The sequence below is a fragment of the Scyliorhinus torazame genome, chromosome 13 (assembly GCF_047496885.1).
Source record: "Scyliorhinus torazame isolate Kashiwa2021f chromosome 13, sScyTor2.1, whole genome shotgun sequence".
Lineage (NCBI taxonomy): Eukaryota > Metazoa > Chordata > Chondrichthyes > Carcharhiniformes > Scyliorhinidae > Scyliorhinus > Scyliorhinus torazame.
The window spans coordinates 192,322,514-192,340,624 of NC_092719.1; the positions used below are offsets into that span (position 1 = coordinate 192,322,514).

The window sequence follows — 18,111 nt, forward strand, 5'->3', positions numbered from 1 at the left end:
GTGACGGCGGGCAGGGGGCAGCCGCACACTGGAGGGCTCCCGCTCGGGAATAAGAATTTTGGAGATTTAACGCCCGGTCCCGGGGGTAACAGAGGCTGAAAAGGCTGTAAGAAGGCACAGGGAGAAGAAATGTCCAAGTTTGGGAGAAAAATGTCCGTGAAAAAGGGGGTTAACGGAAGTCAACCGGGGAGTGAAAAAGTCAGCGCAGGAACTGTAAGGAAAGTGGAGGCTGAAGCACCAGGGGAGGCCGCATCGCTCACATCAGAAGAAATGACCAAGGTGATGGCTGTGGAAATTGAAAAACAGTTCACAGAACACATGGAAGCAATGAAGTAGGAGATGGGGGCGGTATTGAAAGTGCTGGTGGAGGAGGCCATTGCCCCGGTGAGGGCAGCGGTATCAAGCGCAGCGACGGAGGTGTAGGAGCAAGGTGAGACAATGAAGGAAGTGGAAGAGGCATTATCGCAGCACAGTGATCAACTCACCTCGGTTTGGAAGGAGTTGCGGAGGGTGATAGAGACCAACAAGAGCCTGCGAGCCAAAATGGAAGACCTGGAAAACAGATCCAGGTGACAGAATCTGAGGATTGTGGGTCTGCCCGAAGGGGTGGAAGGCCCGAGGTGGACGGAGTATTTTGCCACGATGTTGGCGAAGCTATTGGGGGAGGGGGCCGATCCCTCCCGATATGAACTGGATCGGTCTCATCGGTCATGGAGGCCTATGCCAAAGGTGAGTGAGCCACCAAGAGTAGTAACTCTTGTTTCCGTAGGTATAGCGTGAAGGAGAAAGTCCTGTGCTGGGCAAAGTAGAAGCGGGTGGTGCAGTGGGCTGGAGCTGGTATACGCATATACTAGGACATTACGGTGGAACTGGCGAGGACGTGGGCTGCCTTCAGCTGGGCGAAGAAGGCACTGTACATCAGCAAGGTGCAGCGCGGCATAGTATATCCAGCTAAGTTGAGGGTGACCTACAAATCCAAGGACTTTTATTTTGGGACGGCGGAAGCAGCGGAGGAGTTTGCGAAGGCAGGAGGACTGTGGCAGAATTGAGAAATGGTCATGTACCAATGTAGCCACATGTAACTTTATTTTTTCACTGCGTGTTGGTGTATGTACGAAATGAGTCGAAGCTGTATATATTTGGACAAGGGTAGAGATGGGATTTTCATTTGCAAAGATGGTTCTTTGGGGCTTGGGTGTGTATGCGGGGGTTGTTTGCTAAAGAAGATTTCTTGGTTTTCCTGGGACCGGGCAAGGGGGAAGAGGCCCGGGCGGGGGCCTCCACGCTGGCCGGTTTAAGCCGGCCAGTGAACGGGAGTGAGGTGGGGGAGGGGCTGCGGCCATCGGAGCCTGGTAGAACAGGTTTCGGTGAGTCTAGCCAGGGTGAAAAGTTGGGGGAAGGAACAGAGGTTTGGGGGGGAGGAGTTTACAAGAGGAAGTGGAGGGGAGGAGTCTGGGAGGGGGGGGGGGGTGTTGGGGGGTGTCTACAATTCATGGGTGTCATTCACGGTACTCTTTCGGGGATTGGATGGCATTGAATATTAGGGTGGGGGGGGGGGTGGACTGTATATGTCAATGGTGACCATAGGCAATTCCAGATTCCTTTTTTTTCCCCCACCTTGGGAGGGTTTGCTTTATTTGATGCTTATATTGTCAGGTGGGCCGTTGTTTGGGGTGGTGGGAGGATGGGATTGACATTGTATTCGTCACCATTTACTGTTTGTTGGTGGGGTGTAAAGTCTGAAGAAAATGGAGAATAAAAATATTTATTTAAAAAAATAATTTACACTTCCTGCGCGAAATATAGTGAATGACGGTCCCAAAGCATCTGCTTTTATTGTGGAAAATTCAAAGGAGCCTCTCAAGCCCATAGTAGAGTGGCAGCACTGCTGTAATGATGCAAAGCATGTTTAAAGCAATTCTGAAATTAAGTATTACCTTATAATTTTGATGTGATTCAAAGTTAGAGAGTGGAGTGTTGCATGCAGTAGAAAATGGCATAACCTTTACTCCTCTGTAGACCAGTCCCTTGTCATATAGCTGTTTAAACACCCACCTAAAAAGAAAAGAGATTTCAATAAACACGAGAACTATATTTTCATGGGTAACTTCATTAACACTTTAGCATCCAGTTAACACAATTGTTGCACTTTTTGGGAGTAAATTCTGAAGTTCATCATTCCCTCAATAATGGTGCGAGGAGGAGGGGTCGCTGCATCATTTGTCTTTTCCTCGTCTTATTTCTGCTCAGTAACTTGGATGTCGGTAACTTGCCAGAGATCGAGAACTTTCCGTGTAGGAAATTACAAATGTCGGTCGGATGATTCAGGAAATAATACTGAACTACTGTTGCACAATGTAATAACATAAGTGTCCTTTTACGCATTTCTATATTATTCTCCCCGGAGGGATAGCAAAAAAATCCTTCATTTAAGATTAATAATTACATGGAAAATTAATGAATAATGTACAGGATGATAGCAGTCCATTCGAAGAGTAAGGCAATGCAAGAATAGCCAACTGAGTCTGTTGCAGTTGTGAGACCCATCAGACTGATTTTGCTTCAAAAACTGTAATTTAAAAAATGATACAGATTTTTATGCATTGCTCAAACTGAAATGCTCTTTTCAAAAACTGATGCAGCTGTGCTCCCTCTTATGTTTGCAAACAGCTAACTGTGCATTGCCTGTTTAATAGTTCATCTGAATTGTGTGGGTTTTTTTTTAAAGAAAAAAGTCCCCATTCTGCAGCCTTTAAAAATTAACCCCAGGTATGTTACCTTCAGCTTGGTCTTTATATTTTTACTAGCTCCACTGTGCTGTGTGTTTGTTGAATGCCTTGATGCAATATTACCTTTTGCCCTCTTCCAGACCAGGCCCCAATATTTGTCAGGATACAGGTCGTGAACACAAACAATTTGTACAACTGTGAGGAAAGGGTACTTCACCCCAGAAGTGACAACTCTGACCAATAGGTATCTTTTATGTTGAAACAAAATTTAATTTAAACACAGAATTAACCATATTATCAAAGAAATAGCTTTACACTGGTCAGTTAACATTTCTTAAACACAAGGAAAAACTTGAACTTACTATCTAGAACTCTGCTACTTACTCCAATTAAGCAATCCAATACAATTCAAATGCCACTTTTAAATAAAGTTAATAAAACTGGTTTACTTGCTTAGCTGTGCAGACACTTTTGGAGAGGGAGCGAGACCCTTTCAAGAGCAGAACTAGACATTTGGCAAAACTGCTGTCTAACTTGAAATCATTCTGTCTTGTCAGATTCAAATCCTATGGCAAACTACAAGTAGCCCTGGCTCCTCCCATTAATTACCTAATCTCTACCCCACCAAGATGGCACATGACCTGCTTTGCTAGGACTGAATACAACCCCTCATAAATGATCTATTCTCCAAAGAATCTCCAGCGATCATAACAATGTTCCATTAGCCCCTATATGGAAACAAGCAAATGGTTCAAAACCATCACGACCTACCTTTTACAACCCCTTTATTACAGCTTCAGCATACACACAGTCTACATACCTTAACCTAGTTTCATCAATAATCTTACTGCAACAAATATAGACCTTAACCTGGGCCTTTAATAACATTACTGCCACAAGTATAAAATATAACAATTTCTACATTTGTCACACTTATCTAATAAAATGTTCAATTGCTCATTTTGTTTTTCTTTCCCCATGTTTTGAAGGCTTGTTCTTTAAGGTATAATATTTTTTTAAGTCAGCTTATTGCTGTATTTACTGTGGGGTGCGGAGAGAGAATATAAATTCCTCTCCCGGTGTACCGGTGAGGCGCATGTAACAGCCGATCGCATTTTAGGTGGCTCCCTTGCAGGTCATAGAAATCATAGAATTTACAGTGCAGGAGGCTATTTGGCCCATCGAGTCTGCACCAGCTCTTGGAAAGAGCACCCAACTTAAGCCTATCCCTGTAACCCAGTACCCACCCTACACTAAGGACAATTTATCATGGCCAATCCACCTAACCTGCACAGCTTTGGACTGTGGGAGGAAACCGGAGCACCCGAAGGAAACCCCGCAGACACGGGGAGAACATGCAGGCCCCGCACAAAAAGTGACCCAAGCCGGGAATCGAACCTGGGACCCTGGAGCTGTGAAGCAACTGTGCTAACCACTGTGCTACCGTGCTACCCGGCACTTCTGCCTTTTTTGTCCTTTTCTTGAGGGATTTTCGGGTTCTAATACAATGGCCAGACAGAGCAAGTGAACGGTAATCGGGGGATGTTGAATCAGGCATCGAAGAGAGGAGGAGGAGGGAAATCCCGGGCAATGAAAGGTTCAGCAAAGATGGCGGGGAAGCAGCTGTGCCTAGCACCCTGGATATGATGTCGACAGTAATGGCAAAAGAACTGGAGAAGTTCAGTGGAGAGATGGATGAGTATTTTAAGAAGCAAGGCCAGCAAATGAAGGTGTCTTTTAAAGCTATGGTGGAGGTGGCTTTGGTGCCAATTAGAGAGCAGCTTGGGAAGACCGCTAAGGCGGGAGCTCAAGGAGAAATATGGGCTTACGGATGCCGACAAGTTCAGGCATCTCCAGGTGCATAGCTGGGTCAAAAAGTACTTTCGTGCCTTCCCGGTGAAGCCGCCTTCTACCTTGCTCGAGCAGATTTTGTCCTGCTTGGGTTTGGAGGTAACCAGCACATCGAGCATATATCAGCAGATAGTTGGGGAGGAAACGGACTCGTTTGAGGAAGTGAAGGCAAAATGGGTAGAAGAGCTAGGGCCAATTGTGGAGGAGGAGTTTTGGAACGAGGCACTGAGGAGGTGAACGTGACCTTGTCCTGTGCGAGGCGGAGTCTCATTCAGTTAAAAGTAGTGTTGCGAGCTCACCTCACGAAGGCTGGAACGAGCCGTTTTCTCAATGGGGCGGGGGATAGATGTGGTCTGCGTTCGAGAGGGCCGGCACACCATTCGCACATCGCCTGGTCGTGCTCAAAACTGGTGGGCTTCTGGAGGTCGTTTTTCGAAGCGTGTCTGCAATCCTGAATGTGGGGTTGGAGCCATGCCCCACTGGTTGCGATTTTTAGAATCTCGGATGTACCGGAGCTCGGGTCGGGGGCGGGGGTAGACGCTCTTGCGAGGTCTTTGTCTCGCTTTTGGCAAGGAGCCAGATCCTCTTGGGCTAGATTAGCGCCTTGGCATGGCTAGGTGACCTGATGGGGGCTTTTGCATCTCGAGAAGGTGAAGTTGACCGTGAGAGGGTCGGTGGAAAGGTTTTACCGTCGGCGACAGATGTTTAAAATTGAATTTAAAGAGTTGGTCACTATTAGCTGGTAGGGAGGGGGAGGGGTGGGATGGGGCCGGCGGCGGGGGAATTACTTTATATTGTTAATGGGGGGTTTAGTACTGTTTTTTGTGTTAGTGTTTGGTTTTGTGTAAACTTTAAATTAACATTTTAATAAAAATGCTTAAAATAATTTTTAAAACAAATTTCTTTCCCCACTCATTTTCTCCACTCAACAACTTCATATCCAAGTATTCGTACTTGCAGACCCCAGGGGCGCAATTCTCCCATCAGGAGTCTAAGTGCCAACGCCGGAGTGAAAAACAGAATGTTTCACTCCGGCGTCGGAGCCCGCTCCCAGCCCTCTATTCTCCCACCCCCGGGGGGCTAGGAGCGGCGACGCGTCATTTACGCGCGCCAGGCCTTGGCGCCGCATAAAAGCGGCGCCGTGTAAATGACGCAGCCGCTGCCGCCTAAATGATGTCACCCACGCATACGCAGGTTGGCCGACGCCAAGCCGCGCATGCGCGGTTGCCGTCCTCCCCAAGGCCGCCCGGAAGATGTCGGATGGATCTTGCGGGGCGGCGAAGAAATTGAGGTCCTCCTTCAGAGAGGCCGGCCCGCTGATTGGTGGGCACCGATCGCGGGCCAGACCCCATTTGAGGCCCCCCCCCCTCCAGTGCAGAAACCCCCCCCCCACAGGCCGCCCCCCCAGCGTTCCCGTGCAGTTCCCGCCGGCAGCGACCAGGTGTGGACGGCGCCGGCAGGAACCAGTCGTGTTGGGCAGGCTGCTCGGCCCATCCGGGCCAGAGAATCGCCACTCGCCTGCTGCAAACGGCGAGCGCCGATTCTCCAAGCGGCCAGCCGTGATTCTCGCCACGCCGGTTTGGGGGGTGGTGGGAGAATCGCGTGCGGGCATCGGGGCGGCGTGGCGGGACATGCGCGGCGCCCCGGCGATTCTCCCACCCGGCATGGGGGGTGAGAATTCCAACCCAGATGTTCTGCACACCAACCACTGACCCCACCTCCCTTTCATTATTTGATCACTTTTCCCACTCCTTAACAACTCACATCCCATCATTCCCCCTTCACTTCTATGGCCAATTTCAAACTGTGGATTACTTCACTTGATTCAAGGCTAATTCATAACTTTCTGTTGATTCCCTTATTTTCCCTAATTCCATTATTTTCCCATTTGCCATTATCATTTTTGATCCATGGATGCTTGAGGAAATGTATCTTTAAGTCAAGTAGCAGAGAGAAGGAGGAAGTCAATATGTTGCAACCTAGTATTTGGCGCGGCTAGCTTTGGATAGCAAGATTCAGGCTTCGACACCCAAGGGATTGGGTGTGACTGTGTTCAATTGATTGGCTGGTCGCCAATTAATTGGCCAATAGGCCGTATTCTGCGGTAACAGGTGGAGATTGGATCCTGCCCGAGTGGGATGATTTTCAGAGACCTAAGTAAAGCAGAGATTGACTCCTGAAAGCACAGGAACAAGGACCTGCTCCCTCTCCCTCTCCAATAGTGATACAAAGAGTATGACTTGCTGTATTTCTGAACCTACAGAGAACCTGAATGAATGAATCTACTGTGAAACCATTAAAGGTTGCAAATGGAGACCTGGATCTGGGAGCTAACTTTGAAGAAAGATGCCCCTGTATTTCACCGTTCTCCGCCACCCTGTGTTTGTGTATATATAATAAATATAAATATATATATATATATATATATATATATATATAAAAATATATTATATATAGATAGAGAGAGGGTGGGGTTAGGAATTAGAGGATAGTTAATCAATTGTATTTGCTGCATATTTCATTATGGTTCTTGCTTTTGTTTTGTTTTTTAAATTTTTTTATTCTCCTTTTTCACATTTTCTCCCACATTTACACCCATCAACAATAAACAATAATCAACAAGATATGTCAATCCCCATAATAACAACGATCCCATCCGCCCACCAACCCCCAAACCTCAACCCGCATGTTTACATAAACAAATGACAAAAAGGAATCAGGGATTACCCGTAGTCACCCTTAATCTACACAGCTCTCCATCCCCCCCCCCCCCCCCACAACCAACGCCATCCAGCCTCTAAGAGAGTACCGTACATGATACCCCAAAGTTGCCCCCCCCCACCCCCCAAGTCTCCAGCTCCTCCCGTCCACTGCCTCTTGTAAAACACCTCCTCCCAACCTCGGTTCCCTCCCCCAACCTCGGTTCCCTCCCCCCAACTTTCCACCCGGCTAGACCACTCTGACCCTGTTCTGCCAGGCTCCGATGGCCGCAGCCCCTCCCCCCACCTCACTCCCGTTCACTGGCCGGCTTAAACCGGCCAGCATGGAGGTCCCCGCCCAGGTCCCTTCCCCCTTGCCCGGCCCTAGGAAAGCCCAAAGATCCCCTTTTAGCACACAAACCCCGCATATCCACCTACACCCCAAAGAGCCCTCCTTTTGAGTGAAAGTCCCGTTCCTTCCCTTGTCCAAATATATTCAACTTTGGCTCCTTTAGCCTCTACACCCGCGCGCAGTGATACAAAAAAAATAAGAAAATGCAGTCATGAGGTTACATCGGCACATGACCATTCCTCAATTTGTCAGTTCTGCCACAGTCCTTCTGCCTTCGCAAACTCCTCCGCTGCTTCCGCCGTTCCGAAATAAAAGTCCGAGCTTATAAGTCACCCTCAGCTTCGCTGGATATACAATGCCGCACTGCACCTTACCAATGTACAGTGCCCTCTTCACCCGGTTGAAGGCAGCCCGCCTCCTCGCCAGCTCCATCGTAAAGTCCTGGTATACACGTATACCAGCTCCAGCCCACTGCACCACCCGCTTCTGCTTGGCCCAGCTCAGGACCTTCTCCTTCACACTGTACCTACGGAAGCACAGAGTCACTGCCCTTGGCGGCTCACTCGCCTTTGGTACAGGCCTCCACGACCGATGAGCCCGATCCAGTTCATATCGGGAGGGGTCCTCCCCCTCCTCCAATAGTCATCTCCTTCCTCACCGTCTCCATACATTTCTCAATCTGCGCCAACTGCTTTTGAAATTCCGCAGCCATCACCTTAGTTATTTCTCCAGCCGTAAGCACTGCGGCCTTCCCTGGTGCTCCAGCCTCCATTTTCTTTGTTGACCCCGCGGTGACCTTTCCACTCTCCAACGTAGTTTCAGCCGCTTTTTTCCCGGCCGTTTTCTTGGTCTTTTTGGACATCCTTCTTCTCCTTGCGCTGTCTCCTGACTTTTACTGCCGTCGCTGGCCCTAGGACCGGGCGTTACTCCCCGAAAATGCCGCTCCCGAACGGGAGCCCTCCAATGTGCGGCTGCCTCCCGCCCGCCATCACCGGAAGTCTCATGGGTTCTTGTTTTTAATTTTAAAAAGAAATTGTGTTTAAATTCACAAACAAGGGGCGATATTCTCCTTGTCAATCCCGCCCCCGCCGGTTGCCGAAGTCTCCGGCACCGGATATTCGGCGGGGGGCGGGAATCGCGGCGCGCCGGTTGGCCGGCCACCCCCCGCGATTCTCCGGCCCGGATGGGCCGAAGTCCCGCCACTAAAATGCCTGTCCCGCCGGCGTAAATTAAACCACCTACCTTACCGGCGGGACAAGGCGGCGCGGGCGGGCTCCGGGGTCCTGGGGGGGGTGCAGGGCGATCTGGCCCCGGGGGGTGCCCCCACGGTGGCCTGGCCCGCGATCGGGGCCCACCGATCCGCGGGCGGGCCTGTGCCGTGGGGGCACTCTTTCCCTTCTGCCTCCGCCACGGTCTCCACCATGGCGGAGGCAGAAGAGATTCCCTCCACTGCGCATGCGTGGGAAGCTGTCAGCAGCCGCTGACGCTCCCGCGCATGCGCCGCCCGGAGATGTCTTTTCCGCGCCAGCTGGCGGGGCACCAAAGGCCTTTTCCGCCAGCTGGCGGGGCGGAAATTCGTCCGGCGCGGGCCTAGCCCCTCAATGTTGGGGCTCGGCCCCCAAAGATGCGGAGCATTCCGCACCTTTGGGGCGGCGCGATGCCCGTCTGATTTGCACCGTTTTGGGCGTCAGTCGGCGGACATCGCGTCGTTTCCGGAGAATTTCGCCCCTGGTGATTGCAATTATTGGGCAGTCAAGGGCCAAAACTTTTGGGTATTTTTCTAAAAATTATTGGTAATTTCAATTGTGTTGCAACTCATGGTTAAGTGGGGCTGTAATCGACTGCACACTAGCCCAGGATGTCATACCACAAATTAATGAATATTTTGATTTAATTCATGCAAAAGTGACTGATTAAATCAGGAGTGGTTTGTATCCCTTAAAATTCTTAATACTTGGCTATAATATGCGGCATGATAGCACAGTGGTTAGCACTGTTGCTTCACAGCTCCAGGGTCCCAGGTTCGATTCCCGCCTTGGGTCACTGGCTGCACGTTCTCCCTGTATCTGCCTGGGTTTCCTCCGGGTGCTCCAGTTTCCTCCCACAAGTCCCAAAAGACGTGCTGTTAGGTCATTTGGACATTCTGAATTCTCCCTCTGTGTGCCCGAACAGGCGCCGGAGTGTGGCGATTAGGGACTTTTCACAGTAACTTCATTGCAGTGTTAATGTAAGCCTACTTGTGACAATAAAGATTAATATTATATGCATCAGCCATGGCTCAGTTGGTCACAATTTCACCTCTGAGGCACAAAGTACTGTTTCAGCAGATTCACTTTGTTAGTCTTACACTGTCTTTATCTTTGAATGAACTGAATTACTGAAAAAGCTATTACCTACGCATTATTCATTGGTTTTCTGTGTAATTATTAATTTTAAATGAAGAATATTATACTATATCTCATGAGGGAAAAAAGATTTTGAAGTTAATATGTTGGGCAGCAGGAGTTCAGCCACTCCAGGGCTTGAGTACAAAAATCAAGGCTGACCGTATAGTGCAGCATGGAGAACGTACTGCACTGTTGGATGTGCTGTCCTTCAGCCAAGACGTTAAATCAAGGTGCCATCTGCTGCTTGCTTGGTTGTAAACAATCTCATGGCATTATTTCCAAGAGAGCGGAGTTATCCGAGGTAGCCGAGCCAGTATTCATCCCTCAAGCAACATTTTTTTAAAAATATGATCGCTATCACATTGGAATTGGCTTTGTGCAAATGGACTGCCCTATCAAAATGGTGTTTTCAGTTTTACTTGATGCATAGCTCCACCTGTTGGATATCTTGCAAAAGCACACTTCCATGAGGCAACCTCAAAAGAGAAATAAATGTCAAATTGATTTGCATATTATCCACTCATTTTAAACCCAACCAGCCATTTGATTTATACAGAATTAATCAACTATTAAAGCATTTTCAAAGTATCAAGACTATTTTGGATATTAGGGTCAAGTTGAAAATATACGGATGGTCTCTTATTAAACCATTTTTTCACCTTCATCGCCCTCACCTCAAAGAATCAACTCCTTGGGTGGCGATCGCGAACGGAGCAGCCGCAGCAAAGAGGGTCCCACAGATCCACAAAATCGTGGCTTTTTTCGGGGGTTTTAAAAAAAATTAAAGTCCCGCGAAATCAGTCCTGCCTCCCTCGCCCTGCCCGGGCGCCAAAGCTCCGTTCCACGGAGCTGAAGAGGAAAAAAAAAAAGAGGAGACTGGTCCCGGTGTGCTGCACGTGGAGGAGGAGTGGGGATCACAAGAAACTGCCTGAAAGTGGAGCACGGAGAGAATAAGAGAAAAACAAAATAATAATTTTTTTATTCAACCGTTTTTACTCTCCTGAAAATTTTAAAAACTTTTTTTTTTAATAACAAAAAAAAAAAAAAAAAAAAAATTCCTTTTTATATAAAACAAAATCGTTTTTAAAAGGAGAAGAAACCTTAGGGGAGAAAAAAAAAGAATTTCTTTTTCGCACCAAAACCCAGGAAAAAAGAGAAAGGCACACAACAGAAATATGCCTGCAATAATAATAAATCAGGGTTCGGCGAGATGCAAGAAGGAGCAGCAGCGAAGGAAAAAAGCAGGAGCTGCAGCCGCGCAGGCAGACGACCCCACGGGGTGAGGCAGAGGTTCAGGCGAACCAGGAAGCGGAAAAGATGGCGAGCCGAGCAGCGGAGCAGGAACAGGACGCGGCGACCATCACACACACCCCTCCCCCCCGCGCACAGGGGGAGGAATGGAGAAGCGTGCTGAAAACGGAAATAAACGCCACAAAGGAGGAGATAAAAACGGGGTTAAACGCCATGAGGGAGGCACTCAGGACGGAGCTCCACACAATGATGAAGGAGATGCTGGCGGAGACAACGGACAAAATGCAGCGAACCATCGATGGCCTGGAAAGGAAGGTGGAAACGCAGGAGAAAACGATTCAGGAGTTGGAGAGGACCTCCTCAGACCAGAGCGACAGGATGGTAACTCAGGAAACCGAGGTGAAAAGGGTGGTAACGACCCAGGGGAGTCTAAGAGGGAAAGTGGAGGACCAGGAAAATAGATCCAGGCGGCAGAATGTTAAAATAGTGGGACTGCCAGAGGGGATGGAGGGCAGAGACCCAACAGGCTACATCAACCAAATGCTGGGCAAGCTAGTGGGAAGGGAGAAATTTCCAAACCCCCCCAGAAATCGACAGGGCGCACAGGTCACTCCAACCCAGGCCCAAAGCCGGGGAGCAGCCTAGAACCATTATCGTGAAGCTGCACAGGTTCCAAGACAGGGAAAAAAATCCTAAAGTGGGCCCGGCAGACGAAATCGAGCACGTGGGAAGGGAAGACCATAATAGTGTACCAGGACATTGGGGCGGACCTGGCCAAAAGAAGGACTGAATTCAACAGGGCCAAATCAGCACTCTACAAAAGTAATGTGCAATTTGGGACGTTGTTCCCGGCCAAACTCTGGGTAACATTCGAGGGGAAGGAGCTGTTTTTTAACACCCCAGCGGCAGCGGAGGAGTTTGTTAGAGCGAACAAACTGGGGAAGGACAGCCGCAAAGGCCATCATGAAAGCGACAGGGATAGAAAAGAAAGGAAGAATCGGAACAAAGAGCGGAGGGCAGACCGCAAACAGAGACAATAAGAACACGAATTGTACACACACGATTGGTGTACTGCGCAGGACTGTGCTAACCCGCTCCCGGGCTCGTTCCATCTCTCAATGCAATGGGGGGAGCGGAGCAAAATGAATGAGGGTGAGAAAGGCGGACAGGAGGGCGAGACGAGGGCTAACAAAAGGAGGTAAAACAGGACCAGAGCAGGGCAAGTGCTGGGAGGGGGGGTCACCGTGCTGGCGACGAGGGCTAACACGGGAGGGCAGGAAGGAGGGGCGCGGCGCGCTCCTCAGGGGAGAGGGAGCGCCTGGCACAAAGAGAAGGGAGGGACAGGGCAGAAGGGGGGGGGAGAAAGAACACGGGGGGGGGGGGGGGGGGCGGACAGAGGAACAGGGACTATGGGGGGGCAGAGGAGTCGGGGGGAGAGCCAGAACAAAAGAGAAGCAAAGAGAAGGGTGAGGTAGATAAGCAGCACGAACACAGGCCTCGGCAGGCATGGAGCAGGGCGAGGAACCAAGATGGCACCACAAACAGCCACTCGGGAGGGCTGCAGGGCGAAGGGAGACCCTGGAGTGCAGGGGCGCAGCCACGTGGCGTACACACAGCTGGCGGCCATGTCAGGTGCCCCCTGGACAAAAGGAAAACCCGGAGCCCTGGGGCCCAACCTCATGGCGAGAGCAGCGACCGTGGCCATTTTGGACGGCCCCCAAGCGAAGGGAAACCCCGGAGTGCAGGGGCGCGTCCACCAGGTAAGTATGGTTGATCCCGCAGGACCAGGGGGTCGAAAACCCCCCACCAGGATTGTTACCTGGAACGTAAGGGGACTCAACGGCCCGGTGAAAAGATCCAGAGTCTTCACCCACCTAAGAAGCCTAAAAGCAGACATAATCTACCTACAAGGACCGCACCTGAGGGAGAAGGACCAACTGCTGGTAAGGAAGGGCTGAGTGGGACAGACATACCACTCATGCTACGGGATGAGGGCTGGGGGTAGCAATATTAATTAGCAAGAGGACAAGGTTTACAGACAGTTACAGACCCAGGGGGGCGGTACATCATGGTCAGCGGAGTCCTGGAAGGGGCACCGGTCGTACTGGTAAATGTGTACGCTCCCAACTGGGCCGACACAGAATTCATAAAGAAGACCATGGCAGAAATCCCCGACCTTGACACACACCGACTGATCATGGCGGGCGACTGTGTACAGGACTCACTGACCGACCAATCAAACACCAGAGCAGGGAAAAACACTGGCATGGCTAGGGAACTAGGAGCATTTATGGAGCAGATGGGGGCGGTGGACCCATGGAGGTTCCTGCACCCGGGAGAGAAGGAATTTTCATGCTTCTCACAAGTACACAAGGTATACACCAGTATAGACTTCTTTGCAGTGGGAAATCGGTGCTTCCAGGGATCACGGGAACGGAGTACACCGCGATCGTTATCTTTGACCATGCTGCACACTATATGGATGTGAGGTTGGAGACAGGCCGTGCCCAGCGCCCCATATGGAGGCTGGACACGGACCTCCTGGCCGACAAGGCCTTCTGTCAAAAAACATCACGGGCCATAGGCGACTACGTTAGTAACAACCAAAATGGGGAGGTCTCACCCTCCACATTCTGGGAGGCACTGAAGGCCATGATTAGAGGAGAGATCATAGCCTACAAGGCAAGCAGAGATAGGGAGGAGAGGGTGGTCAGGCAACAACTGGACGACTCCATCCTGGAAGTCAACAGAAAATACTCCGAGGCCCCGGCCGTAGAGCTGGTGGTGGAGAGAAAAAAGTTGCAAATGGACTTTAACCTGCTATCCACTCGGAAAGCAGTGTACCAACTCCGCCAGACACGGGGGACCTTCTACGAACATGGAGACAAGGCTGGCCGCCTATTGGCTCACCAGCTGAGAAAGCAGGCAGCTACAAAGGAAATAGCGCAGGTAAAGGAGGCAGACTGGTAACAGAACCAAAGGAGGTCAATCAGGCAATTGAGACCTTCTACCGGGAACTGTACGCCTCCGAGCCCCCCCCAACGGGGGCACGGGGATGAAACAGTTCCTACACGGACTGGAACTATCAGTTGTGGGGGAAGACAGAAGGGGGGAGCTGGAAGCACCAATAGCACTGGGAGAAATCATGGAGAGCATCAGCTCCATGCAGCCAGGGAAAGCACCGGGACCCGACGGGTTCCCGGCGGACTTCTACAAAACATTTGCACCAGTCCTGGCCCCACACTTAAGGGACATGTTCGCAGACTCTCTGGCAAGGGGCACCCTGCCCACCACGCTAGCGCAGGGCATAATTTCACTGATACCCAAAAAAGATAAAGACCTGACAGAATGAGGATCATACAGACCCATTTCACTGCTTAACGTGGATGCGAAAATACTCGCAAAGGTCCTGGCCAAAAGGCTGGAGGGCTGTGTACCAGAGGTGGTCGCAGAGGACCAAACAGGTTTTGTCAATGGTAGGCAGCTCACAGCGAACATCAGGCGGCTGCTGAACGTAATAATGACCCTCTCTGGGGAGAGAACACCAGAGGTGATCGTCTCCCTGGACGCAGAAAAGGCCTTCGCCAGAGTCGAATGGAAATACCTCCTCGAGGTACTGGAACGGTTTGGGCTAGGAGTGGGGTTCACCGCCTGGGTGAGGCTCCTGTACAACGCTCCCAAATCGAGCGTCCGAACTAACACCCCAGCTCTGAATACTTCCAGCTGCAGAGAGGAACAAGACAGGGCTGCCCCCTGTCCCCACTCTTGTTAGCGCTAGCGATCAAACCCCTGGCGCTAGCCCTGCGGGACGCGAAAAGCTGGAAGGGAATCCGGAGAGGAGACAGAGAGCAGAGTCTCACTCTATGCAGATGACCTGCTCCTCCTGGTCTCGAAGCCACAGGATGGACTGAAGGCAATACTGCAAATACTGAAAGAGTTTGTAACTTTCTCGGGCTACAAACTTAACCTGGGCAAAAGCGAGGCATTCCCAGTGAACCGAAACGGTGGAGGGAGAGAGCTGGAGGGTCTCCCGTTCAAAACAGCCCAGAACAGATTCCGCTACCTGCGGATCCAGATAGCCAGAGACTGGACACAGATCCACAAGTGGAACCTGACCAGCCTGGTGGAGGAAGTAAGAAGAGACCTTCAAAGGTGGGGCTCACTCCCACGCTCTCTGGCGGGGGGAGTGCAGACGATCAAGATGAACGTACTGCCAAGGTTCCTCTTCCTGTTTAGATCCATTCCGATCTTCATCCCCAGGGCCTTTTTCCAAAACGTAGACAATCTAATCATGGCGTTTGTTTGTGTGTGTGTGTGTGTGTGTGTGTGTGTGTGTGTGTGTGTGTGTTGGTGGTGGTGGTGGTGGGGGGGGGGGGGGTTAAGAACCCGAGAATTCCCAAACAGACACTGCAAAGAAGGATAATCAAAGGGGGCTTGGCCTTACCAAACCTATAATACTACCACTGGGCAGCAACGCCAGAAAAAGTGATGGGTACAAGAACCCGACACAGATTGGGTACAAATGGAGGAGACATCCTGTAAAGGAACGACCCTCCGGGCCCTGGCCACAGCAGCACTCCCATCCTCCTCAACAAGATACACAACGAGCCCAGTGGTAGCGGCCATGCTGAGAACGTGGACCCAGCTGAGACAACACTTCGGGATAGCCAAAATGTCCCCCAGGCTCCCATATGCGGCAAACACAGATTTCCCCCAGACATGCTGGATATCACCTTCAAAAGATGGAGGCGGGACGGAGGCACATTGACAGTCGGGGACTTCTCCGTAGGACACAGACTGGCGACACTAGACGAACTGACGAGGAAGTGGAGGCTAGCAAAAGAACAGGAAATGAGACACCTCCAAATAAAACACTTCATCCGCAACGAGACAGTAGGGTACCCCGGGGCCCCAGAAGCCACACTACTAGAGGACCTGATAGGCACAAGCAACGAGAAGGGGGTCTATGTGGGAAAATACACGGACAGCTACTGGGCAGAGCCCGGACTCCACTGGACGAGACCAGACAAAAATGGGAGGATGAACTGGGGACAGAGGTAGGGTGGGGAAGAGGGAGGAACCATAGACCGATCCAGAGGGCAACGAAATGCACGTAGGGTCAGTTAAACGAATGACAAACTAAACCTCTCTATATAATAAAGGAAATTAGCGCGGGCGAGTAAAATGTGATGTGTGTATATAACACAACTGATATAAATATGGGAAATGCCAAAAAAAGACTTTTTTTTTTTAAAGAATCAACTCGTTGTTCAACCCACAACTGGGGCCCACAATTGTCAGGTGCCCAGTGATGGCTCCTCCATGTTGTAATTCTTCACACAATAGCAAGGGAATGAGTGTGGTTAGCTATTTTAACTATGTTTGACGGAGTTTAGCCGTGCCTTCACTCGATGGCTATTTATATTCTATGATGCATGTAAGAAATTGGTATATGTATTGTATTTCATATCTGTTGCAGTAAGGTTTTTAAAAGTCTGGGTTAAGATATATATTTGTTGCAGCAATATTATTAAAGAACCTAGGTTAAGGTATCGTGTGTCTGCGAAAGTTTTAATTAAGATGTCGTAAAAGTTGAGGTCTTGATTGATTCTAACCATTTACTTGTTTTCCTAATAGAACATTGTTATGATTGCTGGAAATTCCCTAGATATTAGATAATTTATGGGGGAGTGGTTTTAAAGTCACAACTATGCAGGTCATGGAACTTAGTGGGATACAGGTGATGTAATTAATGGGCAGAGCCAGGTCTGACTGTAATTTTGCAGTTTGCCATAGGGTGAGTTTGACAAGACAGGTTTCTAAGTTGAACAGAGGTTTTGCCAAATGTTGCTGAGTTGAGTAGAAGTGTACTGGTTCTGCTCTTGAAAAGGTCTATCTCTCAAAATGTCTCGACACAGCCAAGCAAGTAATCTGTTAACTTTATTTACAAGTGGCATTTGAGCTGTATTGGCTTGCTTAATATGAGTTAATGGCAGGTATAGATAGTAAGTTTAAGATTTCTCTTAGTGTTTAAGAACTGTTTGATGGATAATTGTAACTCTACTTATTTGATGTTATTGTGGTTAATTCTGTGTTTGAAATTACTTCTTTGGTGTTAATGTGGTTAATTCTGTGTTTAAATTTAAGTAAGTTTTGGCATAAAAAATACCTATTGGTCAGAGTCATCACTCCTGGGGTGAAGTATCCTTTACCACAGTTTTACAAATTAAAAATAATTGTTTGGGGTTCTTGTCCAGTATCCTAACAAAGGTGAGGGTCTGGTCCAGTATCCTAACAATTCTATTTAACAGGCGCTTCTAGAAAATGTAACCCAAAACACAATACCTGTCTAATTTTCCATTAACTAACCACAAGTATAAACTAGAACATACCAACTGGTCAAGAACTACTCACTGATATAACTCTGTGCAAGATTGTTTAGAATTCAAATGAGCGAAATTAAGTTTAAGAAGAAATGAACTGAATCGATCCAGACAAGTTAGGAACATATGTCCAAAGCGGTCAAACGCAAAATGGATTTAAAAGAGTCACATGAACCTTTTTCTCTCAATAAGTTACCATGGAGAAAACAAAATTGAAGCAGATAGGATAAAAGGGCTCAAAAGACAATTGTGATAAAGTTGGTCATTGTAGCTGGTTTATCAGAAAGGAGCAAGCTTGCTTGGAATTGATAGAATCCCCACAGTGCAGAAGGAGGGCATTTGGCCCATCACATCTGCACTAACCCTCTGAAAGAGCACTCCACTCAGGCTTCCCCCCACCAACTCAATAACCAATGTACCACCTAAAAAGGCTGATGAGAAAAGCAGCCAACAGGGCAC

General features: G+C 49.3%; 1 protein-coding gene across 2 annotated transcripts in view; it reads right to left on the reverse strand.

The window, feature by feature from the left end:
- The window catches only part of iars1 (isoleucyl-tRNA synthetase 1), a 330,949-nt gene that overhangs the window by 267,232 nt on the left and 45,606 nt on the right, over positions 1-18,111 (reverse strand). For both annotated transcript variants that reach the window (XM_072472632.1, XM_072472633.1), the window contains exon 6: positions 1,938-2,055. In XM_072472632.1, coding sequence (XP_072328733.1) covers positions 1,938-2,055 — 118 coding nt within the window. The remainder of the gene's footprint in view (positions 1-1,937; positions 2,056-18,111) is intronic.